We start from the raw sequence: 26287 nt of genomic DNA on the forward strand, positions 1-26287 counted from the left end.
CAAAATAAAAGGATATATAAATTATAAAGTACCATAATTGATATAAAATATTACCATAATATATCTAAATAGGGCATTTGGTTTTATTAGAGTTTTAAGTCCAGGCCCAATTGAAAGCCCATCTCTCCTGTTGTTTTTTTCTGTGAACATACAAGTCTAACACGAGCAGTTTTCCAGCCCCTCTCTCTTGCTCAGACAAAACCCTCGTTCTCTCTTCTTCAATCCTCATCTCTCTCTCTCTCTCTCTCTCTCTCTCTCTCTCTCTCTCTACCTCATAGCACCATCGTCATCTCGTCCCTGACCTTGGAGATTCCAAAATGGCGTTTTTTTCTGGGTCAGACCTGCCCAGGCCGATTTTTCGAACACTGATTTTTCCAATGCTTTAAAGAAGTGTAATGTAATAATCTAGAGAAGAAATTTGTGCAGATTTTTTAGGACCTTCTCTTCCTACAAATGGGTGGAAAATGCACTACGCCCAGAAAAGCTACAGGCAAGCAAGTTATTGCATCAACCAGAAACGCATTGTATTTGAGCTTTTTTCTTTAAGAAAGAAGAACTTGTACGGCGCATATAGAAACCAACATGGAAACCATGGACACGGGCAAATATGACAATTCCTTTGAATATATTTGATCTTTGTTGTAACTTGACGTATCAGTCATGAAATCATGACAGAACCTGTACATCTAAATGATCTTTAAGATCAACCGTTGGTAACAAAATTTCAGCTGCAAGTGAGGCACAGATTCACTTGAACAATCTTGCTACATATGTACAATCTTTCAAAATTTCTAGTTTGTATATTTCATCGTGACAGCATTACGTACACTTCGGAACAAGATACTAATGTCGATGAAGAAAGAGTTGATTAGCTGAAGCATGTGCAGATGTTGCATCCATCAAAATGATGGTACTATCTCAGTTGAGTTTGTTAATGCCGAGGAAGTTAAGGTCTGAAGTAAATAAAAGAAAGAAATATAAACCTGCATTCTGCATTTTAATTGAAAAATATGAGCTGTATGTAAAGCCATTATAAGTTTGGTCAGTGGTCAGTACCTCTAGAAGGAAAATCAGTGGGTAAAACGTTCCAATGAACTCATTCCCTGGAAGGAGGCTGGAAATATGGATGTTGCAAAGCATCATCAACACTCAACCGCTCCTCCTGTAGTTCAAATGTTTCAATTGTCACTTTATACAAGAGATTCCGTAGTTTGCCAGATAACCACATAGTAGAAGAAACGAAACTTAACGAGTTCTCCTAACCCAGAAACTTGTGATTCCCTAATGTGATGCCACTAACCAACGATTCTTAGAAACTCCTCTCACTAGAGAACAAAAAAACTTAGAATTAGAACTTACAGGATCCCAGAGTAATAGCTGGCGTACCAACCGCAAAGCCCAAACATTTGGAAAGCTGCAGTTTCCAAGAAGTATATGGCATGTTATTGCAGCATCAATAAATACAACATAAATCATGTTTAATAAGACACAACTGATACAAAAAGTTACTAACCCTAACTTAAGCGGATCTCTACTTTTTATCTGATGGGAGAAAAACTCTTCTGAGCATTTCCAAGAAGCCGGTGATGCTCCAGCCTAGTCTCAAAAGCGAAAACACATTAGCTTAACATTGGAACCAGAATATCTGCACAAGCTAACATGCAATGGATAAAGAGTTTAAAAGGAAAAAGAGAAGAAAATAACCGTCCTCATATTATCCAAGAAAATCATTTCCACACTACATTTATCACCACACTGTCCTCTAGGATGAGGGGAAAAAGAAAACTGACTAAGAATGAGAGTATGATGTCATTGTGACACATTCACAGAACTTTTTAGCAGTGACGTGGTTAATTTACCTGGCTCGTTGTTCGGTGATGTCGTAAGAAACTCCCAGGGATTAAAATGCACAACTCCATGAATGATCTAAGTCTGTCAACCAGAAAATGCATATGTAAATAAAAAATTAAAACATAAACTTAGAAAATGGAAAAAGATTGGATGCATAATACTCATACTACTTGCATGCATCATTTTCTAAAAACAAGTACTCCTTGCATGAAGGGGATCATATTATGTTGCAGAACATAGTGATCAACGTTTAGGCCTGAGTATCACTTCATCATATTATATCATATTCCTGCTACCATGCTTCCACATCATAATGAACAAAATAGGAACTCCATAAAAATCTAAAATAACATCATCCTTTTACAATGAATCCCTCCAATAACTGCTAGGGCTTGACAAAAAGCTGGTAGCTACTTACTCACTTTATTATGGGTGTGACAACTGTCTAGTACGAGAGAATTACTCTCTCCATTTATATGCACGTATACATGTATACACCATAGACCAAACATCATTCTACAGATAATGGTGCATGGTTAAGAAAACCTGCAGATGGATGAAACATGCTTTCCCCTATTAAAATGGAAAGTTACTTTTGATAACTGAATCAGTATATCCAAACCTTTTTAATATAATATATATATGTATATATGAACTACATTGTTTATAATCCAACAGTATACTGCAGAAGAAATGGAGCTCGAGTTCAATAATAACGAATACATGAAACAATAAACAGCCCTGTACATAGATCAGTGAGTATCATCTCATCAAAGTTTTCAGTGTAACAAAATAAAAGCATAACCAAAGCATGCCGTGGACGGTTGTAACAGAAACAACTCTAACAAAGAGAGCCAATCCAAAAGTTTATTTCCCTTGATTAGTTGAATATACACGTAATATATTAGTGTCTTAAACTAACTTGTATGCAAGCTCCTTTAAGCCTTCATTCCATCCCTTTATATGCCGGTCTAAAAGAATACGTGTGTGACTACTAATCTGGAAAACATTTGGTGATCCTAAGATCAACTCTAACATCACAACACCAACACTCCACATATCGTACCTGTCAAAAAAATCAAGTAAATCTGAAAATTTTAGTCCAACAGACGTGGTAAGATACACATTTACAGTTAGCACATAAGATCATTTTTCTTCACGGAAATGGATCAAGAGCTAAACTTAATCTAATAATACCAACTTACTTTAATGTTGTGTTGGTGGGCCTCAGGTACCAATTAGAATGAAGTAAGGCTTCAGGGGGAGTATATTCATTAGTCTGTTCAACTCTGGAGAAACACAAAAATCAATCATAAACTTGTCACGATTTTTTATAAATAGATAGATAACCGGAAATGCCCACAGTAAAAGATATACCTGGATGGTCCAGTAGACCCATATAAATGCTTTAGAGTGAACTCATCCATTGCACTACCGAAGTCAATAATGCGCCTTAATGATTTACCCAAAAGGCATCAGATTAATAATACAATCTAATTAAAAGCATGACTAATATCATATATCGGGTTATATACTAGAACCGTAAGGTGAACTCTACATTTTGGTGATGAAGTTTTCACCATTTGGAATTCCTTTCAGACATCTCCCTGTGTCTTCCTCTTCAAAGCATAACACCATATTTTCTACAAAATATTAAAGCATTTAAAATAAGCATGATGCAAAAGATCTAGCTTCTACAGCTGGACAAGGTATACAAATGTTTGAACAAATTTCATTGACATAAAGAGAACACCAATGGATCCTGAACGACCTGAAAGAAGAACTCAGATTCAAAATCTTTGTAGATTTTGCTTGACTACATGCTAAATTTGCTTGACTACACGCTAAAAATATTTAATATATTATTTTTATTGGTCAACAACAAAAATCAGAAAGAAACAAGTATGACTGCTAGCCAATTGGTTTCCTTTTCAAAACTATGATACGTATGAACAAATTATTTTTTACAATATATTCCTAAGGTGTAATATTAGAAAACAACGATGTACTCACCAGGTTTGATATCTCTATGGGTAATATTACGGTCATGACAGGACTTCAATGCCATCAACTGGAAAAATTGAAGAAGATCAAGTATCTAAATGAGTGCATTGGTCTACAAACACAAGCGCAAGAAAATGAACAACTATGGTACAAAAAAAGGCTGAAAGAAACTTATGAAAACTATGCCACCATGTTTTTTGAAACAAATTCAATTTTAATACCAATTATAAGAAAGAAAGTTCACCAATCTAGGTTATGACTAGAAAAACTGCCTAGGGATAGTCCCTCGGCACATAGTTGTATTCTCACTAGCAAACTTGACAAAGTTTTAAAAACAGAGACGCCAGAATCTTTGAATGAAAAGGCCATCTTCTGATTAAGATTAACTATTCACTGATTCTTTTTATAGTAAACCTCCCAATGATATATGATAGCAATATGTAAATCAGTAATTACTGAGTATCAAAGCAGTTCCATGAAAATTAAAGACATGACATACCAACTGCCATATAAGACTGCGCATTTGCTCCTGTCCTGCTTTTGTTGTCTTCAACCAATGCCACCATTTTGATGGACGCAGCATCTGGACATGATTCACTTTTTCAGCTCTTTCTTCATCTGCATTAGTCTCTTCTTCCACAGTATACATAACCTTTGATAAAGACACGCCCTCGTAACGAAATACAAGCCATATTTCATTTGCTTGAGATTCAAAAGACTCCACGTATCTAGCAATATGGTTCAACCCTTCTTCATAGAAACCTCCATGAAATTTTTCTTCAAACAAGTTTTCAGAAGTCCAACTATTTCCCGTTTCATAGGCCATTGGGTCAGTTGTTTCTAACAAGCCATAGAAATCAAACTGTGATTCATTCAAGACAGAGGTTGATATTCCAGCTGATAGAGAACCTCCAAGACGATTAGAGGCATTCATAAAAATTTCCCCAAAATACTTTTCCCGTAAACCACTTAAATAAACAGCAGCCCCTTTCTCCACCTGTTGCAATTATCAAGCACCCATTCTTAAAATAAGAATCATCTGCAAAAACATATATATAAAACCATAAACCAAGAAGACAAATTGATTTCAAGGTTTTGAACCCCGCCTGTTTATTCTGTTTACAGAGAAATTACTAGTCATACGATTTAATTGATCAAAGTAAATACCATTATGCGTTTTAAAATGAGCAAATTCTCATCAGGAAGGCCTGCATGACAATTGTGAGGAATTCAGCTATTATCTTTGATGTGAAAGTCAAAAAAGAGAAAAGAACTAAATGAGATATTCTTATTTTTCCCACTTGAATTTGACGTATTGCTGCCTTGATGATAGTTCCAATTAAAAGCCAGCCATACTTCACCATACGATCCACGACCAAACCTCTTTTTTAGTACATACCTGACAGCCAGGAAGGACAGTGTTTCTTAAGATCATTTTAGTAGTCTGAACTATATGACAAAGGTCACCAACAAGACAATCAAGGAAAGAAAAGATCTTTACCTCCTGTCTGGCATTGAATATTCAAATGATCCATTGTTTGAGCCAGCATCATGGAAAGGAATTGATTCAAGCAAAGCAAGGAAACTGGCAAAGCCTTCAGGATTTAAGCATTGATCTTTAGCATCAACAGTAATTCCAAGGTGCAAGCAAAAATTCTGGTCATGGTACAAATTTAGAGGTCCCCCTAACATTTAAAATTAAAAAAAAAGTTTAAATAGGCCCTGTATAACAGATACAATATACAACTACAAAACAATTTGTATAAAAGTTCATAAGGCATTCTTATTAGAGTACATCAGGAATGTGTTTCTGAGTATAATTTCCTGTTTAAGTAAGAGGAGAGATTCAAATTAAACTTCAGACACACATTCGGAAAACAGGTTCTAAGAGCAACTTCACAGGCTTGCCCATCCATGTGGAAGCAACAAGAAGATTGCAAGTTGCTAAGTATCAGTAAAATTTCATCACCAATGTGGAGCTGAAGTTGTGTCTTTCACACTTACCAAACTGTTGGCCAACGGCCTCAGGAAGAGCCTGACGCAGGTCATACACATAACCTTCATGCTCATCCTTTGCTTGCAACATGTACTCTGCATGTTCATCAAGGTTCTCAGACAGAATAAAACAGCCAATATAACCATGTTTTCCTTGTACCTAGAGTAAGACAAGCAGTCAACAAAGTCAACACCTTCCATTCAATCTTCCCTGTATGGCACGAGTCATCAAATAATATAAGGATTGCCCATCCAACACAAAGAAAATACTTTAAAAAATAAAAAAAACTTGTTTCAATGACCTTGAAAGTTGGATATTCAAGTTTCCTGATGGCTTCAAACACAATAGAAGAGAGTCTACAAACAAATTATAGGTAATTTAGTGCTAAAAGAATCATAATAGTTGAATGGTTACACTCAATCAATCACAGAAACCTTTTGCATTAAACTTTTTTAATGTATGCACGTAACAACAAAGATTGAGATAAAATAATACTTGTCCAAATAATTTTTTTAAAGGCCATAGGACCATAGGTACTTATTCCTTTTATAATTGAAGAAACAACATCCAACTGATACGAATAAGTAATAAAAATCAATTGTGGGGCAAACGGATCCTGACATCTTTCTTATTCAAGAAAATAAAAAGGTACAAAGAATTCTGGAACAACATAAACATTGACCGTATCACTATTATCTCACTCACTCCATACTGAAAAGTTAAGAATTACAAATGAGAAAATAAATTTCAATAACCCCTCCAGTTGGAAAAAGAGGCTTACCAATAACCTGTCAAACTTGGAAACCACTGGATGAGCATACTCCAATTGTTTTATGGCATAAGAGAAGTCATTAGCTGATCAAGGTAACAAAAGTAATCATGAATACATTCGGAAATGAACAATCATCAAAAGTGTATAAACGACCGAACAAAAATTAAAAGTAAAAATAATGAATTCCATTTGATAACGATCTAAATAGACTTTAAATTGTATGCTCTACACTTCTATTTGTCATTTACTTCTTCAGTTTCTTTCTATGTGAGGTGCCAAGGTTGCAACCATGCAACACCTTATAATGAAATTATTGTTAGAGGGTTATGGGAGTTACCATAGTTAAGGGTCTTCAATGACAATACATTAGTGTTTTAGCTATTATGTTGTTATTAGCCTTTATTAGGATATAATGAGTTTTTCGTTTCATTGTAACCACTAGGAAGATATCTTATAGTTTGTGTATAAATATAGGTTGTAATATCTCAAATATTATAATTGAATATACAGTTCCTACATGGTATCAGAGCTAATGGCTAACGCTGACTAGCGATCCTCCAGTTGCCAACATTGAGAGTCGTTGGCGCTCCTCACTCCTTACCCATAAGGGTGTTTGTATGTATAGTGCTTCTTCTTTTTTCCTCTCCTCTTCTCAAAGATGAATATGTTTTTTTTCCCCTCTCCTCCACAGCTTAGTGCCTCTTCCACTCTTTAGATACCTAGTCCCACTCCTTATCCATGTCCGTCTCTTGGCATGATGGCCATATCTCTGTTTTCCCTCAGAGACCACACCTCTCTATTGTTGGTTTCTCTCGTTATCTTGAAATCTCTGTCCACTTCTTTATCTACCTTGCGCAGTCTCTCTTGCCGAACTGTGTCTCTTCCCTCCATGAGCTTTGTCAATGCTCACCGAGCCTTATCCTAGTCTGCAATCGTGGTTTCTCTCTCTTTCATGTATTTCTGATGGTTTTTCTATCGTGGTTTCCATACTTTTCCCTTGTTTGTTGATGTTGCCTGTCATCGCTCACCGAGCCGTCTCTCTTTCCTCCTTGAGCCTCGTCAATGCTCGTCGAGCCTTCTCTGCCGTGCTACACGACCGGTGTTCCCTTTGCACAGCCCATGTTTCTTCCTCTGTGTTGCCGACTTGGTATCGGCCACTCACGCTCTATCTATGCTCAACCTATGTTCTCCTCCCCTCTTAAGCCCAATCTCTTTCTTTGATTTTACTGTTGGTCTCTGTCTTCTTCAATGCTCTCTTGCCCTGCCTTTCTTCTTCTCTGTTTACAAGGGTATTGTCTTCTTTTCTTTATAATTCTTTTATGTTACTGGGGTATTCTCTTCTCTTCTTTTCAATTGTGTTGTCTCTCTCCCTGTCATGGGTTGTCTTTGGCATCTCGAGTTTCCATTCCTTTTCATGGGTTGTCTCTTGCATCTTGTTCTCTCTTTCTCTCTTGAATACTTTCTCCTTTTGATGGGTGTTACCTTTTCTCCTCTCTTTCTCTCTCCTTTTTCCGTCTTTATTTTGAAAGGATTTTAACTTTGTGTTTTGCCCACACTCTCTTTTCCTTTCTCTGTCTCACTTGGTTTCCTCCTTTATTTCTTACTATTGTTTTTTTGGGTCAATCATCCCTCTTTATTTTAATCTATATGGGCCTCTATCCTCTTGTGATAATCTTTTCTTTATTACTTCTCTGTTCCCCTGTGGTTTTCTTCCCCATACCTTATTGTTTCTATGGTGCTTTGAAATTCAAACTTGCCCATGCTCTCGTTTTCTTTTCTTTGTGTCCCAAGTTGGTTTCACCTTCTACCCTCTACTGTTGTGCTGCATCCTTTCTTAACCCCCTTTATTCCCTTCAAATATTCCTTCTTTTTTCTCTGCGCGCATCCCTTTCTGCTTTCCATGTGATTAATTTTCTTTTGTTTCTATTCCTCATCTTTATTATATTCCTTCTTTTCACGTCTTATTTCCAAACTTGTCACCTCTCCGGAGTCAAGTTTGCGGGGGAGTGTTAGAGGGTTACGGGAGTTACCATAGTTAAGGGTCTTCAATGACAATACATAAGTGTTTTAGCTGTTATGTTGTTATTAGCCTTTATTAGGATATAATGAGTTTTCCGCTTCATTGTAACCACTAGGAAGATATCTTATAGTTTGTGTATAAATGTAGGTTGTAATATCTCAAATATTATAATTGAATATACAGTTCCTACAATTATTGGGTAAGACAAATAAAACTCAAGCTAAATGGCAAGTGACAACAAAATTTGACTTGTGCCCCTACAAAGTGAGATTCCAAATCCTCAATGCAATTGACATCCAGAAGAAGGTGTAAAAGCACAAGAGACCCACCTGATCCTTCATGGGTGGACTGAAGTCTTGATGCTGTGTACTTTATGTCTCCCTCTCCAACTGACCTTTCCTTCAACAAACTTCCGGAAAACCCAGTAGATACCAACGGAACAACAACAGCTGCCACATTATCCATACTGCCCTTTTCAAATGCAGTATTCACTATGCAATCAGCTAATGAGTATGAACATGAGGAAGAGAGCTCGGATCTCCCAGAATCATAACTCTGTACTTCCCACAACAAATCACAAACATCCTGCACGTTCAGCTTCTCAAAAACTCCATCAGATGCAGCCACCAGATAGGTATCATTTACAGTCAGGGGTTGCCAATCAGTCAACTCTGGTGCAGAAATGACCCCATAACTGATGACAGTCCATAAAAGTTAAATTGAGGGAAAACGTAATTAAGGTTTTCATGAGAAGGGAAAACAAGGAATGTAAATTACTACACCTAATCAGAAGCTCCTTCTAAAATACAATAGGATCAAAAGAAAAAAACGTACAAAATTTGCATATTCTGCTACTGTTTCTGAACCTCACCTTTTAAAGGAGACATCACCAATAGCTCGGGAAATAGCCAGCTCACCATTCACTCGAGGCACACCACCCCATTCAAGAACATAGCCACCGGCAGTTTCCACCCGTAATTTTTCATCGTCTCTGTCAGGATGATGATCTCTTGTCAATTCCTTAACAGAAAAATGCACCACTCCAGTGGAGGAAGCCAAGTCCAAGTTTTTATAGTTTCTTAGGCGTGAAATAGCACCATTACGCCTTTCCTGCCTGTATAATCTTAAATAAGTGGCTGCAATGCATAAGCACCAAAAAAAATAAAAAATTAACCTCCACCATTTTCTTATCTTTTGAAATGTTAACCAAACAGTGCAATGGTAAATTATACTCCCATTCAAACATACAAGAATCTGACTTAAAGCTCTGGTCATGCAATTCTTTCCTTTAAAAATTAAGTGCGTTAAACAGTAAACAGCTTCATTTAGGAAAATCCTTCTGACCTTTAGCCTCTGCAGGAGATTGAAATTTTTCTGAGCACAATAAAGCCTTTGAGTCTCCAATATTTGCAACTAAGATTTGACCGTCAGCAAGTAGTATAATCGTAGCTGTGGATCCGGAAACCAGATTTTTTCTAGATGCTTCCTTCACAAGTTAATATGAGGAACATCAATAGAAGGCTAAAATATAGAACATTATGCAATACAATTTGAACCAAGCAGAGAAACATCAAATAGAACATACCATCGAAAATTTTGCATCTATATCATGTATCGCCCTCAACAATGCTTCTTTCAAAATTTCAAAGTGAAATGAATCGTCAAAATTTGCTTGGAATGAATGCTTAAACCTGAGAAATCATAACAAACTAGAGATAAGTGCCAAAATGGGTATCCAAAAAGGCCCCTAGAAAACAAAACTATACAGGAACAAATGAGATTAGTTTTTCCATGTACCAATTTTACATTCTGAGATAACCAAACCAGTAAAACCTACAACTCAAAATTCTAGACCAGTAAAAGTTGAACAATGTTAAGTTTCAAGTTCATATTGTTTGACTGGTTTTTGTAAATTATTCATGTAAAACGACGGAAAGCATTTCAGTGGTTTACATAGAAAGGAGATAATTATAAAGAAATGTACCTTCCTAGATCCAATTCATGCCGATCGAGTAGGCCATCCCAATTATACCGTTGAAAAATAGAATGATGGTCTGCACTAGTTTGCAAACTTCCCGAGCCTTTCTTCAAGATAGCAGAGTATGATGCATCGATGAGAAAGTAGGTATGCAAAACGAAATACTCTAATAAAAGCTTCGAAGCCATCTCACTAGCTTCAGCCCCATTATGACCATCGAAAACAGCAACAATTCCAACTGTAACCTCCTTAACCCCTGCTTTACCTGCTCCAATATCACATTCATAGTATGAACGGTCAATAATACCAATATAAAACGCAGAGTCCAATCCAATTACAACAATGCCCTAACACCAATTCAAAATTAACAATTCAGATGTTAGAGAGAGAGAGAGAGAGAGAGAGAGAGAGAGAGAGAGAGAGAGAGATAGATTAGGGCACCAGGGAAGGGGATGCGAAGGTCGAGAGCGCAGAGGGTGCGATCCTCGAGGGACTTCCGGCGACCTTGAAGCATGGCGGTTTGACAGCGCGAGGTGCTTCGAGAGTAGGAAGCGTAATCGGAGTGCGTCCAGCGAGGGCATTTTGGGGATTGAAAGACCGCCGGAGCACCGCCTTCTTTGTAGACCGTCAAGCACGTCGACGATTCTCCGTGAGAGAGAGTCGCCACGGCTAGCATTATCAGAAACCCTAATGGGAACAGGAGACCTCTGTAAGCCTCCATCTACTGCCAGTTTGTTACTATCCGTTGTAAAATTCAATTTCTAACATAACGATTTCACAGTGAGCGGAAATTGGAAACCCGCAACCCCATCGCTTATTTATACGCTTTATTTGGCGGCTTTTTCCGCTTCAATTTTTTTGTGTTTTATTGATTTAAAAAAAGGAGACCGTGCTCTCATAAAAAATAACTAATGCCCATTCTTGGCGATGGAAAAGGGTTTTCAAAATGTTGTTTTTGAAAGTGGTGATGTCCTGATCGTTACGATACTTTGATCTAACTTCATATATAGGTTTGTCATTGGACCAGTGGTGGAGGATATCAAGAATTTGTTGACACAAGTCACTGGAAAATGTTTTATTTATATTTGTCGTATTGTTAATAGTGTGGCTCATCGTATAACGTACTTTACTTTGCATATAAGGATTTCTCTGTATTAATTCAAGGAACCTCCTTATTTTATATCTGATGTACTGTATGACGATTTTAATTCGTGATCTGTAAAGGTTAACCAATATCCTTGCTTTTGGTCATTGCAATACCATGTAAAGGTTTATTGATAAAATGAACTCTAATTTGTCCAAAATAATTGAAAAACAAAGAAAATACTTTTCACCTTCTCGTTCTTTTTCCTCCCCCATTGTTAATATCCCTTGAGTGGTGTTTGATTGGTGAAACGAAACGGAGTATAAACAAGAAGGGAATTATATTCCATTAAGCTTTATTTAAAATAAGAATCGACAATCAATTATGATTAGTGAACTTTTGTATTGGAACAAAACATGAAATTTACCGACAAAATAGTAATCATTAGCAATACCTCATGCTTGGGTATCCAGACCCTTGGAATTCAATCACAAACCCTAGGTTTAGGGTCCAAGTTTGAGTCTATGAATCAAAAACATTGAAACGGTTCAAACGTATATAGAGATAATTTCATTCAATTAATCCACCACCAAACCCAACACCACCTCAGTGACCTTTCATCCCTTCTTATAACGCCCCAGCCTGCCTAGCTGAGTACTTCATGCATCTTGTGTCACATCTTCATTGTGAACTTGATGTGAATGAAATGAGCAAACTGTAACTTCATACTGGTGGGACAAAAGCCCAAAGGAGAAAAACTTATCAGAATAAATTGTATACAATTTTTCTAAAAGTTTTTCCTATTACTTGACTGTCACGTGATAAAAGTGACGTAAAGAGAAATTACATATAACAAGAGTAGCTAAATTTTTCTGTCGCCCAAAACCAAATTAGAGTTAAAAGGGTAGGCTGGTCAACTCATGACTTCCAAATGGCAATATCCTGAGAGGGGACACTTTACACTTAAGGTAATCACATTTGGATGGTACGACAATGTTAGGACCAAATCCTTGGTACTTGTCCACTAAGGTAGGTCAAATGCAATCACAAAACCGGACTGGTCAAATCCTAAACTCTTCAAAGGCAAGCGTGTCAAGGACACCTGTGTCTTTACATTTCGATGAAATCCTGGATTCTTGACACGTGCCCAGAACTCCTTGACCCAAATGATGAAACCACAAGTCATGATCTTCTCTTTATAACACGTGCAAACCAAAAATACAAAGTCTAACACATTAGGCAGGCCTAATCCTTGCTTTAAGATTCAACCCGAAACTCAACCCGTAATTTTGGTTTACGGTTCAATCTTAAACCCAATCCTTGTTGGATTACCCTAATTATCATAGATAAACAAAAATTTATATTAAAAAAATTCTAGTAGCTTCTAGAATAATGAAGTTTAGATATTTTGTTCTACAGTTGTGGTCCTATAATTTGAACAGGAGAGAGTGAGAATCTTACCCAAAAATAACGTATAATATTAGTGATGCTCAACTTTTATTTGATTAAAAAATTGCAACTTGTCCGAATAGGCGCGGTGTTTGATTTGTGATTGTAAATATTATATTGTGGGTAGGGAGCACCGATGGCCCTGTGCTGACCAATCCACTTTCTTACACCTGTACCGATAAGGTAGCGTGTCCACATCTGAGGGCACCACGTATGCCCATTTTCTTTATTTATAGATTAAAATACGTTACATTAACGTAATGAACGAAGATAAGCATATAATAACAGCCCTTGGACGTACGTGTCCGGCGGTGATTGGCCCACGTATGCCCTTGTGGTGATTTTTGTGCAGAGAACCGAGAGGGTATATTTTTCTTTGCCTAGACTCAACCTGCTGATTTGGTCTTGCAGTGTTTGATTAAGAAGGATTCCCTTTGGATTTAAATGATTACTCTAATGGCCACTAGATTAAAAAATTGCATGCAACTTTGAACCAAACCCTAATATGGGAAAGGTGGGATCTTTTACCCATGTGGGCCTCTGGAGACTCGTAGGGGTAGACTCTTGATTTTTTTGTTGGACAACCATAGAGCTCTTGTTTTTATCTTTTTAGTCAATCAAGTATATAGTTTGCATCTTTGTGGTAAGTCAGTTAATTAAGACAGTATATTTAGCTTGTGCACTCGAGTTTGATCTCTCTTTAAATACGAGAATAATTTACAATATCGCTTTGTTTAAAATAAAACTACCATATAGTTTTACTCGTTTAAAACTGATACTAAAGACCCAAGGCAAAGTTGATTTAATCTTTTTGGAAAGAGGAAAACAAGACAAAGAAAATGCCATCATAACCTAAGCAGATAAGAAAGCAAAACATTCTCAACGCAATGACACATTGACACCTCACTTATTGTACCAGAAATGATTTAATATTTCCTCGTCCCTACCAAACGCGTTTTTCAACTCCAAAATCCCTTTGCATAAATTTTTTATTTTTTATTTTTTAAATATTTAGCTCTACCAAATAGTGATTTTTCATGTGATGTGACCCAATTATAACTTATAAGTGGGGTCCATACATCGTCCAATCAGAGTTTAGAAATTCAGAAAACCAATCTTGTAAGACCCCCCCATGCCTCCACCATACCATGGAATGGAACTTCCAGAACTTTCCTAAGCACCACACTCTCTATTCTCAAATGCTTGCAAGTGAGAGAAAGAGTTAGTTTCCCAATAGAAAAATTGAAATTAAACTTAACCCCCAAGAGATCTAGAACTTTCCCAAAATATTTTAGAAAAATGATTGAGAAGACTAAACTCTATTTAAACCCTTGGGCTCTTAATGAAGCAGCTTCTTCTTCTATGTGCGTGTAACAAGAAACTGCCAACTATATAACGGCTTAAACGACTTTCCCGAAGAAGAAAGCGCCCAAATCCAAAGGCTTTCTCTTGCAGTTTCCCCCTCTCTCTTTCCATTGAAGAGCTCGTTCTTAGTAAGATTCAGCTCAAATTTCCCTTTCCTTGATCAGTAAATCTCAAAAGTTTGTGCCTTTGAGTTCGTACTCAGCAGCTTTTTGACAACTTCGTCTTCTTTCTTGCATTTCAACGACAACCCATATCAGTTTTTTCCTGTTTTTTGTGTTGAACAATCTGACCCAGAATTTGATTTGGAAGCAAAGTAGTAAAATTGGTAAGAGAACCAAAACCCATCTGGAATTTGTTCATCTTTCTGCAATTATTGCCATGAACTATCTGTACCCAGTGAAGGAAGAGTTCCCGGGTTCAAGTTCATCACAATCGGGTCCTGGTGACCCGGTGGTGATGATACCGCCACAGCCAATGGAGGGTCTGAATGACATAGGCCCTCCTCCATTTCTGACCAAGACCTTTGACATGGTGGATGACCCGAGTACCAATCGGATAGTTTCTTGGAGCAGAGGAGGTGGAAGCTTTGTTGTTTGGGATCCTCATCCCTTTGTTATGAATCTCCTTCCTAGATACTTCAAGCACAGTAATTTCTCAAGCTTTGTCAGGCAGCTCAACACTTACGTAAGTGTTTTCACCCCAAGCTGAAATCTTTAATTGGTTAGTGAAACCTTCAATCCTCTCATCAAGTTTTAGATCTTCAGTTTAAATGTATATGGAAATAATCCAGTTCATGTGGATGACCCTTCATTGATCTCTGGTATGTTGTTTGTCTGAGTCCCTTTCAATTTTCTTACCTATTTATTTTCAGCTAATTTATCAAACAAATAGAAATTTAAAAAAAAAATCTTCCCATTGACCTAAATGTTCTTTCGTCATGTTGAATTATTTCTCTTGAATCTGCTTAGAATTCATTTGGGTTGCTGAAGTTTCAATGTACTGGTGGTTTTCTGTAAATTATGAATGTTTTTTTCTTTCTTCTTTCTTTTTTGGTGAAAATAAAAGTTTACATATCTTTTGTTTGTGTATGGATGTTGTTGTAGGTTCTGGAATTTCATATGATTGTACTGTGTGCTCATGGAAATAAATTATTCTGTGTTTATCATCTGCTGTGTTTTCCCCTCCACCCTCCATTTTTTTTTAAATTTATGTTACTTTCCACAGTGCTTTCTTTATTTAATACTCTTGATTCTTTAATATCTCCTCCCAATGGCTCACCTTGCTCAATTTCTACTGGTGTCAAATCTCAAAAGTTAGTAATACAATATTCAGCACTATCTGTGCAGGCTTCCCTTAATTTCATTCCACCAATAATGATAGATATATTTATTTTTTGTGTCTATCAATTACTTGATGGGTATTGGGTGAAAGCGTTAATGGAGAAGCTTTAATAGATTTCTGAATCTGATTGGGCAATTAGGTTTGTAAAGTCATTGTTTCTTGGGAATTTAGTCCTAAATGTAATTGAACTTCTGCAGGGCTTTAATTGATTCCCTTAATTTCATTCCACCACTCATGATAGATTTATATATTTTTTGTGTCTATCAATTACTTGACGGGTATTGGGTGAAAGCGGTAATGGAGAAGCTTTAATAGATTTCTGAATCTGATTGGGCAATTAGGTTTGTAAAGTCATTGGTTCTTGGGAATTTAGTCCTAAATGTAATTGAACTTCTGCAGGGCTTTAGAAAGGTTGATCCTGACAGATGGGAGTTTGCCAATGAGGGGTTTGTAAGGGGTCAGAAGCATCTCCTTAAGAACATTAAAAGAAAGAAGACACCTTCTCAGCCTCTTCCTGCACAACAAGCTCTAGGCCCTTGTGTGGAAGTAGGGCGGTTTGGGCTAGATGGAGAAATTGATCGTTTGCGGCGCGACAAGCAGGTCCTAATGATGGAGTTGGTGAAGCTTAGACAGCAGCAGCAGAATACTAGAGCTTACCTTCAAGCAATGGAACAAAGGATACAAGGGACCGAAATGAAGCAGCAACAAATGATGGCTTTCTTGGCAAGGGCAATGCAAAACCCAGCTTTTATGCAGCAGCTAGTCCAACAGAAGGATAAAAGGAAGGAGCTTGAGGAAGCCATGACTAAGAAAAGGAGGAGGCCAATTGATCAAGGACCTAGTGGTGTTGGTGGTGGCAAATCGAGCCTAAAGGGCAAGGGAACAAACCTCATTAAATGTGAGCCTCTTGAAATTGGAGATTGTGATTATGAAATGTCAGAGCTAGAAGCACTTGCATTGGAAATGCAAGGATTTGGAAAGGCAAGAAAGGAACAGGATGAAGAGCTAGAGCCACTAGAGAGTGGGAAAGAGTTCGATGAGGGATTTTGGGAAGAACTATTTAGTGAGAGATTTGAGGGAGACTTAAGCATTCCAAGTGCAATAGTAGGGGAAGATGAAGATGTGATTATCTTGGCTGATCGCTTAGGTTACTTAGGTTCATGCCCAAAGTAGAGCTAGCTAGCTGCACTTCTTCTGCATTTCTATCTCTGTCCTCTTCAGTTCACTGCCTCGTTGACCATTTCTTTTTGGGTAGGAGGCTAAGGCCTCCAACAGTTGTTTCCATAGTCTCTCATTTTGCATCTCTACAGTCTCGTCAAGTGCCATTAGGCCATAACTTTCATTCTGGATTTCTTGGTATTGACAGGATAGGGGGATTAGCAGGCTGATATCCGTTGAAACCATCTTAGTTTCTGGTGTTTCTAACCCTGCACTTGTTTATTAATTGCCTCCTTTTCTCATCTAATAATGCCCTCTCTTGTTTCTTTATCTTGGTTAGGTTGCAGGCATTGCTTGGACAGAATCTGTGCTAGTTTTTATGATGATTTATCTCAAGGTTCTTGTTTAATTTTCATATCTGAAAAACTGTTCCATGTATCATACATGAAATTAATTATGTTTCTCTCTCCCTCTCTCTCTCTCTCTCTCTCTCTCTCTCTCTGCCTGTTGTAATCTATTTTGGCCTCTTAAATGAATGTAGATTTGTTGAGAAGCTGTTGAACTTGAAAAGGAGTAGCTGCAAGCTCCAAGAACCATAAACAAAATGTTGTTTTTGGATCCAAGTGACTATTGGCTGATAACTTTGTCAGTATGATACTTTCTGTTACTGAGTACTGTCCTATGTTGTTTGAGTAAAGATATAAACAGAGGCAGTTGGGTAATATGAACTTCATAATGTTACATTTGTACCATGTAGATTTGTTCATGTCGGGCAAATACGGTTCTCATCAGTCACTTCATCAGCCGTGGACTCTCAAACTGGTACAGTATCACTCTTTAAAACATCACCATAAAAAATGTGTTCCTTACCCAATTGATGTCTTACTTACAGTACAGATGAAGAAAGACAGGATCCGAGTATCAAAGTAGATTGACTGGGTTGAACTTGAAGAGCATAATATGATTCTAACTCTACAAGTAGGGTTAGAATGTGTTTAATTTGTGTGAGTAATCATTGAAACTTGGGTCTGCAAGATTCTGTAATTAAGCTGAGATTTTTAGTGAGGTGGATTATAGAAAGTTATGTGCCTAGCGGATGATAGAAAGTTAATACTTTACTGGGAAAGTTTCAATAGAAGATGGACTGTTCCACCCTTAAAAAGCTTAGGCAAACCAATTCAAGAAATCACAACCCTTTAATTTTTGCTTAGTCTAGTGTTGTGCACTTATTAGGCTGCCATGTGTTTAACATTCCCCATGGCAGTGTGTGATTGGCTCGGGATATTGTCTGGTGACATCCCCATTTTATAAAAGTTTTTCTCGTATTTGGATATCGGTCGGTCCAATTTTGAAATCTTAATCTTCTCAGCCTCCTCGACCAAATCCAGTTTCCCATTTCATCAACCTCCCAAAACCCACATCAGTTCCTGCACCAGAAGGAACCCTCAAACCCCACAAGAGAACAATCCCCATGCCATGAGCCTGTTTCTTCTCTTCTTGGAAATATTTCTACCTGATTGATACATGGCCAACGTGTAATATTCACAAAAATGACCATCACTTGAGCCCGTGTTGATCAAATTGGGTCTGTAGTTGTGCCCACTAACTTCCCGTGGCTCATTGCAGCCGCCGATGATGTTTTTTTAAGCCCATAGTTTGAGAGGCCAGGAAATACTCAGCTTTCATGAGATCAAGAATTCTATGGTGAGGGACTGATATATGGTCATTAAGTGAGGTCTATTTCTAAAATTTTGGATCAAATTGATTAGCCGTTAAATTAAATTGGTTCGCTTGATCCAACGGTTAAGAGATATGACGTTACCTAAGGGTCATATATAAGGTCGTCACTAAAGAATGACTCGGGGTTTGAAGGCTTGGGAGCCTCCCTTAAAAATCAAATATATAAGAGCATTAACCTTTGCACTGAGGTCCTAGGTTCGATTCTTCTCTCCAGTATTGCTTGAATTAAAAAAAAAATCAAATATATAATAAATCTTTGTATTTTTCATAGGGTTGGAAGCGAGCACTTTTTAGCTTTCATGCTCTGTGTCGGTGGGATTTTAGGCAGAGCATATATTTTATTAGAGGCAGAGCATGCAGGGCAAGGCATTAGCAATAGGAACATGTCAGAAAGTCAAAATATGAGATACTTGTAAGTCTGGACAAGATTATTGAGTGTGTAAAGGATGCAATGCAAGAGGGTTTCTTCTTGGTAGATTAATATATTGATTAAGATATTTTAAGCCATGTCATAAATGAGTAGTTTAGGCGCCTAAACAAGTTTATCTACTAATTAAGCTTGGAGAGGTGAGCAGAGAAAGTGAAGTGTCATGGAAGGTCCTCCTCTGTATTTTTTTTGCCTTTTCATTTGCCTCCAAAGCCAAAACTTGCATGTGAGAATCTGGCAATAGAAAGAACCCGTGAATAAGGCATGGCCCGCATTTGTATTTTCTTTCCAGTTCATGAAAAAAATATGAAATGTGCCTCTCTCTCTCTCTCTCTCTCTCTCTCTCTCTCTCTCTCTCAGCATGCACAACAGAGCATAAGAAGAGAAGAGAGTTATAATAAGGTAGCTTCAAATTAGAATCAGCAAAGAACAAACAAACAATATGAGATGGCTGTCATTAACTTCAGTACGCTTCAATTACTTGAAAGGGTAAAACTTTCACATCTCCATGCTACTTGGGTTTCTCAGCTTGGCCAAATCTTGTGGACCTGCTTTGTTTATTATTAAACAATAGTTAGTTGTTTTACACCATCTTTGTAGATGATTGTGTTTAATTAGCAAAATCCCATTTTTAATTGAGGGGTTGCTCATAGTTTCTTGATCAAATGAAACCATTATAGTCATGATAATGTAAATACTTTCCTATCAATCGAACAATTGTTTGCTTAATTAAGTTTAGTGCAATTTAATTGATTAAGTTGTTTTATAAACCCTTGTGGGTTCGACTTCCTACTTGCATATCTATACTATTGTTGATTCGTGCACTTGTGAATATTGTCCATTGCCTTAACAATATCATCAAACTAAGACTATAATAAGCCAGTCCCATTGAACATTTTGGTCAATTTGTAAAGCCACTAAATTCCAGTTCCAGGCGCCTAGCTGGATCCAAATATATGGTTCTGAAGGACAAATTTTGACCTCTGTTTGTCCTTGAAAGGATCTCCCCTGTTTGTCAAATGTCCTTTAATCTTCTCTTTTTCAGCTAAAAACCAAATTAATGTGTTGAACAAGGAAAAAAAAGGTAACAAAACATACTCAACCAAACACTAAACAACAAACAAGAGCCCCAAAAAACCAAAACACATTCAAAGGCAAGGGATTGCTCTATTTCTCAAGTTTCAATTAATAAAGCAAAATGATCCAGTTTCTGTTTGCCCCCTTACAATTTCACAATAAAATTTTGGTTAACTTGGTGAAGAGCCAAAATGGTGGGTGGAAAATGTTTTGGGCAGTGATTTTACAGAGAATATTGCCTTGTTCAGTTCAGTTCTAAATATGGACTATGATGTTATAGTTAGAGTGCTTTACCCAAATTGAGGAGGGGAATTCAAAGTCGAGTGCAAAGTGGTGAGAACGTCTGTTTCACCGAGTTGACTAAAGTCCATTGATGCTTTATTTATCTTTTGTTAATTTCATGAGCCATTGTGCATTGCACTGTTTGCCTTAAAGGTGATGATCAGTGAAGCATAAATATCATCTTATCCCAAAAGAAAAGAAGATGAATCTCACTAAAAAGCCCTGCATATTCAAAAGATTTAGATCAAAAGAAACCACATAGGATTCCAAAAGGATTTATAAGAGCAAAATAAAAAATAAAAAAAAATAGATGAACTGTGATGGGTCCTATGCCCAACACGCCTAAGGCTTAAGGGATTGGTTTGCATGGTTGCTGCCATGTTATATTAGGCCACGCATGGCTTCAAAAGGAGGAGAATCCCTTGCCAAGGACACTTTTAACCATCTTATGATATAAAAGTAGAGGGCAAAGGGCTTGCTAATTTTGGCAACTCATGGGGACAAAGTGGACAATTCGCTTATGGCTTTAGATTTGGGTTTGGAATAAAGAAAGTTAAGAGAAAAGAGAAAAGAGGGTAGGAGGAGGGCCTTCCAAATTCCCTCCTTGGTGGGGTTTGCTTGGAGCACTTTCACTGTACACTAGGATCTGAGAGAATAATAATAACAAAAGAAAGAGAGACAGAAAGGGAAAAGAAATCCTCAAATATATTATGGCAACCAAGAAAATGAATTAATTCTAACCCTCCATAATAATTCAATGACAACTTGATGAAAATAATTGCAGATAGAGAAGCTTGGAATAATATTTAAAATCACCCAAAAAATCATTATGTGTTTTTCAATAATTATAGGTTGAGATAGAAATAAGGTGGAATGGAACTCACAATAAGCAAGCAAGGCTTCAAATCAAAAAATTCAACATCACCCAAATGATTCATTTTTCACTTGTGAATATAAGGGCTCGTTTAGGACTGCTTCTCTAGGAAGCACTTCTACTTATAAGTGCTTTTATTATAAAGTTGTTGAGAATTTCATAAAAAAATCGAAGTGTTTTCTGGAAAAACACTTGGGAGTGTTTTCTGAATAAGCACGTAATAGGTGCTTCTCCAGAAAGTGCTTCTATGGCCCATAAGCACTTCTAAAATTTTATGTTAAACATTGTTAGAAAGGTTTTTAGTTGTCATAAAGTGCTTTTAACCCTTCTAGAATCTAGAAGCACTTCCAAATGAACCCTAAGTTAAGTTGGCTACAATATATGTGCTTCCAACTCTGCATCCGAATTTGAATCCATTTTCTTTTAATTTAGATTTAAAATAAAAAAACATAATAGGAAAAATTAAGATGGGTTTTAGGAGGAATTAATGATTGAATAAAGGTAGACAAATTTTATTAGTGTTTTATATAATTGCACATTAAAAAAATATTAAATATAAAATAGTCAATCAATGGATCAATCATGTTAATAGTGGGGTACAATATATTATAGAAAAAGGTTGAGTTGAGAAGGGTCGGTCCATCTATCTATCTATATTGCCTTTTGCCACCACCACCCTTTGCCTTGAGACAAAGCTTTTTAAGCTTCTCATTTTCCTAAGTCTCCTTCATGTAAGAAATCGCTCCTTTTAATATTCATTCCATTCAAAATCAATCAAGGCCCTTTTAGGGTTTGGGTATTTTATTACAGCAACAAAGGAAAAGACAGAAAGTGCCAACGTCACACTTCAAAAATGAAAACGAACACAAAAAAAATAATTGAATTTTTTTTATTAAAAAAAAAAAGGAAAAAGAAAAGAAAAGAAAAAGAAATCTAGTGATGAATTGGGTGGATATTGGGCTTCTTCCTCGTCTTTGCTTTAGCTGACCTCCTTTGCAGAATTTCTAGCTTTTTCTTGGGTTCCCTAGCTTGGCCTTTTTCCTCTACTTGTGTGTTATTTCTTTTTTATTTCCTTTTGTTTCAAGAAATTTCCAATTTGCCTCGCTTAGTCTGCCACTATAATCATCACACTACCTGTACACTACAAGCCTACAAAATAACACACCAGGCTGCTACTGAGTACTGAAATATCCTCTTCATAATTTACCCTGTCGCTCTCTAACTTCAAATAGAGAGAGAGAGAGAGAGAGAGAGAGAGAGAGAGAGAGAGAGATCATATAGAAAGGAGAGGCTTATTGGATAGTGATGAGGTCCTGAGTCAAAAAAAAAAAAAAACATCTTATTGTCTGTTCTTTCCATGTTGGATTTGCATGGACAACAGCTCTTGATAATGGTCTGAGAGAGAGAGAGGGACATCTGTATTGTATAGGTTTTGCAGAGTTGCTCAGACAAGCAATCCATGACCCCTGGCCTAGCTAAGATAGTGACATGGAGATCGAATAACCCATCATCATCATCATCATCATCATCACTACTTCACGAGATTGAATATATATTTTGTGCTTTTTTTTTTTTGCCACTCAAAAATGAATATATATTTATGTGTTTCTGTGCTTCTGCCACCTGTTGTTTCTGCTTATTAGTTTGTGTCCAAAAGCAGCTAGCTGGGATTCTCTCTATTTTCTGCTTAGGTTTAAGTCTTTCATTTCTCCTGCTAATTTGTTCAAAGGTGCAAAAGTGAACAAGCAGTAAGGAGGGAGAGAAGATCTCCCTATTCTCAAATATCTAAGGAGATCTCTCATCAGCTTCCTTTCAAATTTAATTTGTTTTTCTCTGTTTTGGAGTTTTCCTCTCAGTCCAAGAAGCAACAATGTTTCCTGCTATGTCTAATTCCACTTCTTTGTCTGAGGAAGCTAATAGTCTTTCTTCTGACTTCGGCCCCTTAAACCCACTCCTTCTCTCCACCAATATTTCTCCTCATCAATCTGATCACCAGCACCCGTACCCAACCAACAAAATCAAAAAGAAAAGAAGTCTCCCTGGAAACCCAGGTACTAATTAATCACACTTTAAAGCCTACCCTTTACTTTCAATTAGATTCGATATAGTTAAGATTATCGCTTGTACTAAAAAATATTGTGTTTGATTATATTATGGATGTGTTTGTTGCAGACCCAGATGCTGAAGTGATTGCATTATCCCCAAAGACTCTACTGGCCACAAACAGATTTGTGTGTGAGATTTGCAACAAGGGGTTTCAGAGAGATCAGAATCTTCAGCTTCACAGGAGAGGCCACAACCTTCCATGGAAGCTGAAGCAAAGGAACAACAAGGATCAGATCAGAAAGAGAGCCTATGTCTGCCCTGAGCCCTCATGTGTTCATCACCACCCTTCAAGAGCACTGGGTGACCTCACTGGGATCAAGAAGCACTTTTGCAGGAAGCATGGGGAGAAGAAGTGGAAGTGTGACAAGTGCTCCAAGATCTATGCTGTTCAATCTGATTGGAAGGCTCACTCCAAAACCTGTGGTACAAGAGAATATAGATGCGACTGTGGAACCCTTTTCTCCAGGTGATTTAATTTCTTCTCATTTTTTTTTTTAACTTTATAAAAAAGTTGCACCAAAATGAACACCATAAATACAAGTGACTGTCATCTGAACTTGCCTGCCGTGCTCATGTGCGTGTTTGAAACTTTGAAATTAAAGAAAGAAAGAAAGAAAGTAGCACTCAATTATAACCTTTTGGTTTTATATATGTTGTGTCCTCAAGTCCTTGTAGTTAATGCTTCATCAAGTTCTTTTGCTCACAAGTTATTTTTTTATAAAAACAATTCGAATTGGTTTTCTTTGTTGGTATTTTGCAATGGAGTGTATCTGCTGCTGCTGCATATGGTCTAGAACAATGATGGGGAAGCTAAGAAAAAGTTAAAGAAGTTTGAAGAACTTTTGGGGATATATATTTCATGGTTGGGGAAAACCCGTGACCAGTTTTATATATATATATATATATATATATTTTTTTTGTCTTGGACATGAAGCATGTGGCATTAATTAGTTGCAGAAGACAGAGAGACTCTGATGAGATGAGCTCGGTCATTATGAAAAAAACTGATAAATCTGCAAGAATATCAGCTGCTGCTGCTATTCTGAACCTCAGTTGCTTTCTTTTTTCCCTCATCAATGTAAATCTCTCATTTCTTGAGCTTGTTTTCATGCACGACTTCTTTTTTCAACCAAATCGTAATTCTTTTCCATTTCAATTTATCCATTCATCCATCCCCATCTTTTTGCATGCATTATATAATATTAAGCTTCAATCATGGCATTGGCATGCATCCATATTCATGTAATTTAATGAATATATATATATCATTTTTCTTTGACGTTTATGTCCCTCACTTCTCTAATAATTTCTGCTCCATTGTTACATTATTTTTCAGTTTGTTCAAGTTCTGAATTATGACTTATATATTGTGTTGGCTTGTGAATAATGTGCATATATATATATATAGGAAGGACAGCTTCATAACTCACAGGGCATTTTGTGATGCTTTGGCTGAAGAAAGTGCAAAACTGTCAGCAAGCCAGTTAACCGCCACCAACACCACCACAAACCCAAATATTATGACACCTCAAATCTCTCTCTTCCCTTTCCAAAACCCACCACCACCCTTCACCACCATCTCCCTCACTCCCTGGGACCCACCTCATCATCAAAACCCTAACCCTAACCTTAATCACCATCTCATCAAGACTGAATCTCATCACCACAACCATTTCCCAACAACACAATCCCACAAGGGTTTGTTGACCTCACCCTTCCAGAACCTCCATCTCAGCACACATCCCAGCTCAAAACCCTCCACGTCATCCGCTCACTTGTCAGCCACTGCGCTCCTCCAAAAGGCTGCAACCGTTGGTTCTGCATCATCAGCAGCAGCCTCTGCTGGCCAACAGGCTCAGTCCGCTGGCTTGACCGTGGGCGAGTTTGGAACAGCGAGCCATATGAATATGATCTCGACCGACTATCTAGGCGAGTTCACGTCCGGGGATCTCGCCACGTGGCAGAAGACTGACCGCCTGACAAGGGATTTTCTTGGTCTGACCGGGGATGGCACGGGGAATCATAATGTTGGTGCTGTTAACGTCGTCAAGGACATGCTAACGTACGCCGGGGGCGTAGAGTTCCATCAACAGCAGCAACAGCCGTACGATCAGGCCCTGCGTGGTCATAATAATTCGCTGCTGCTGAAGCCCCAAGGTTTTGGGTTCGCTGAGACCACTGCTGCTGCCTCGGAAACGTGGGGAGACTGTTGACTGCGTTGAGCCTCAAGTTTGACCGCGAGGGTAAAAGAGTAATATGGAGCTTTTTGAAATGACAAAAAGACCCTTGCGTCCCATGACCCTCGTCCAAACTCCAGACATAAATATGGCAGAAAATGGGTGAAATTAAACTCTTTTTGGATTGTGATAGTTGTTTTTATATTTCGTACGTGAGTAAGTCTTCAGCCATCGGCCACAAAAAAAATTCCATATTTTACTAGCTAGCTTAATTATCTATTAATCTTTTTGTTTACATTTCATGAAGCAATTTGCCTGGAAAGTCTTTTAAGTTTTTAGGAAATCACATGAGAGACTTGGTTGTGTTCTAAGACCCCGTTTAATTCACGGAAAAGATTTAGTTGTGTTATGAGTACATTCTGGTCGTAGACCAACAACGAGTACGTATCAAAGAATGCACTCTGCCTCCCAGTACTAATATTAACATGCACGGTGTGCATCATTGCATGCACTGGAATTCCAATAACACCCTCCTCCTCCATTTACAGCTTAATTACAAATAGATTAACGCCAAAAACGATAATTA

General features: G+C 37.4%; 3 protein-coding genes across 17 annotated transcripts; 2 read left to right on the plus strand and 1 right to left on the minus strand.

The window, feature by feature from the left end:
- Positions 1 to 606: 606 nt before the first annotated feature.
- Positions 607 to 11503, minus strand: LOC103334197 (kinase superfamily protein). Of its 2 annotated transcripts, XM_089054620.1 has the most exons (22): positions 11063 to 11497; positions 10628 to 10886; positions 10229 to 10334; positions 9988 to 10129; positions 9515 to 9779; positions 8973 to 9337; positions 6633 to 6706; positions 5860 to 6010; positions 5357 to 5540; positions 5157 to 5254; positions 5023 to 5063; positions 4355 to 4852; positions 3865 to 3922; positions 3410 to 3494; positions 3229 to 3303; positions 3057 to 3140; positions 2774 to 2917; positions 1860 to 1932; positions 1514 to 1596; positions 1360 to 1414; positions 1057 to 1162; positions 607 to 953 (listed from the first exon to the last, which is right to left on the minus strand). In XM_089054620.1, exons 1-21 carry the CDS (start codon positions 11340 to 11342, stop codon positions 1097 to 1099), a joined length of 3186 nt encoding a protein of 1061 aa, XP_088910746.1. In that variant the 5' UTR covers positions 11343 to 11497; the 3' UTR covers positions 607 to 953; positions 1057 to 1096. The 2 variants fall into 2 exon arrangements, with proteins under 2 accessions (XP_088910746.1, XP_088910745.1); XM_089054619.1 differs by having other exon boundaries at positions 1360 to 1596; positions 11063 to 11503.
- A 2901-nt stretch (positions 11504 to 14404) lies between these two features.
- LOC103334195 (heat stress transcription factor A-2b) lies at positions 14405 to 18351 on the plus strand. 14 transcript variants are annotated; one of them, XR_016127940.1, is made up of 5 exons: positions 14408 to 15203; positions 16260 to 16758; positions 17359 to 17415; positions 17560 to 17667; positions 17776 to 18351. XR_016127940.1 is itself a non-coding variant. In XM_089054624.1 (4 exons), exons 1-4 carry the CDS (start codon positions 14898 to 14900, stop codon positions 17577 to 17579), a joined length of 882 nt encoding a protein of 293 aa, XP_088910750.1. In that variant the 5' UTR covers positions 14408 to 14897; the 3' UTR covers positions 17580 to 18351. The 14 variants fall into 14 exon arrangements, 3 of the variants coding, with proteins under 3 accessions (XP_088910749.1, XP_088910750.1, XP_088910748.1); XR_016127941.1 differs by having other exon boundaries at positions 17560 to 17663; XR_016127936.1 differs by having other exon boundaries at positions 14415 to 15203; positions 16260 to 17415; positions 17776 to 17840; positions 17911 to 18351.
- Positions 18352 to 22602: 4251 nt separating this feature from the next.
- On the plus strand, positions 22603 to 26106 carry IDD12 (indeterminate(ID)-domain 12). The gene is made up of 3 exons (XM_008237134.2): positions 22603 to 23469; positions 23591 to 23990; positions 24933 to 26106. Exons 1-3 carry the CDS (start codon positions 23289 to 23291, stop codon positions 25735 to 25737), a joined length of 1386 nt encoding a protein of 461 aa, XP_008235356.2. The 5' UTR covers positions 22603 to 23288; the 3' UTR covers positions 25738 to 26106.
- Positions 26107 to 26287: the final 181 nt, after the last annotated feature.

This window comes from Prunus mume, linkage group LG6 (genome assembly GCF_029339155.1).
Source record: "Prunus mume cultivar Tortuosa linkage group LG6, ASM2933915v1, whole genome shotgun sequence".
Lineage (NCBI taxonomy): Eukaryota > Viridiplantae > Streptophyta > Magnoliopsida > Rosales > Rosaceae > Prunus > Prunus mume.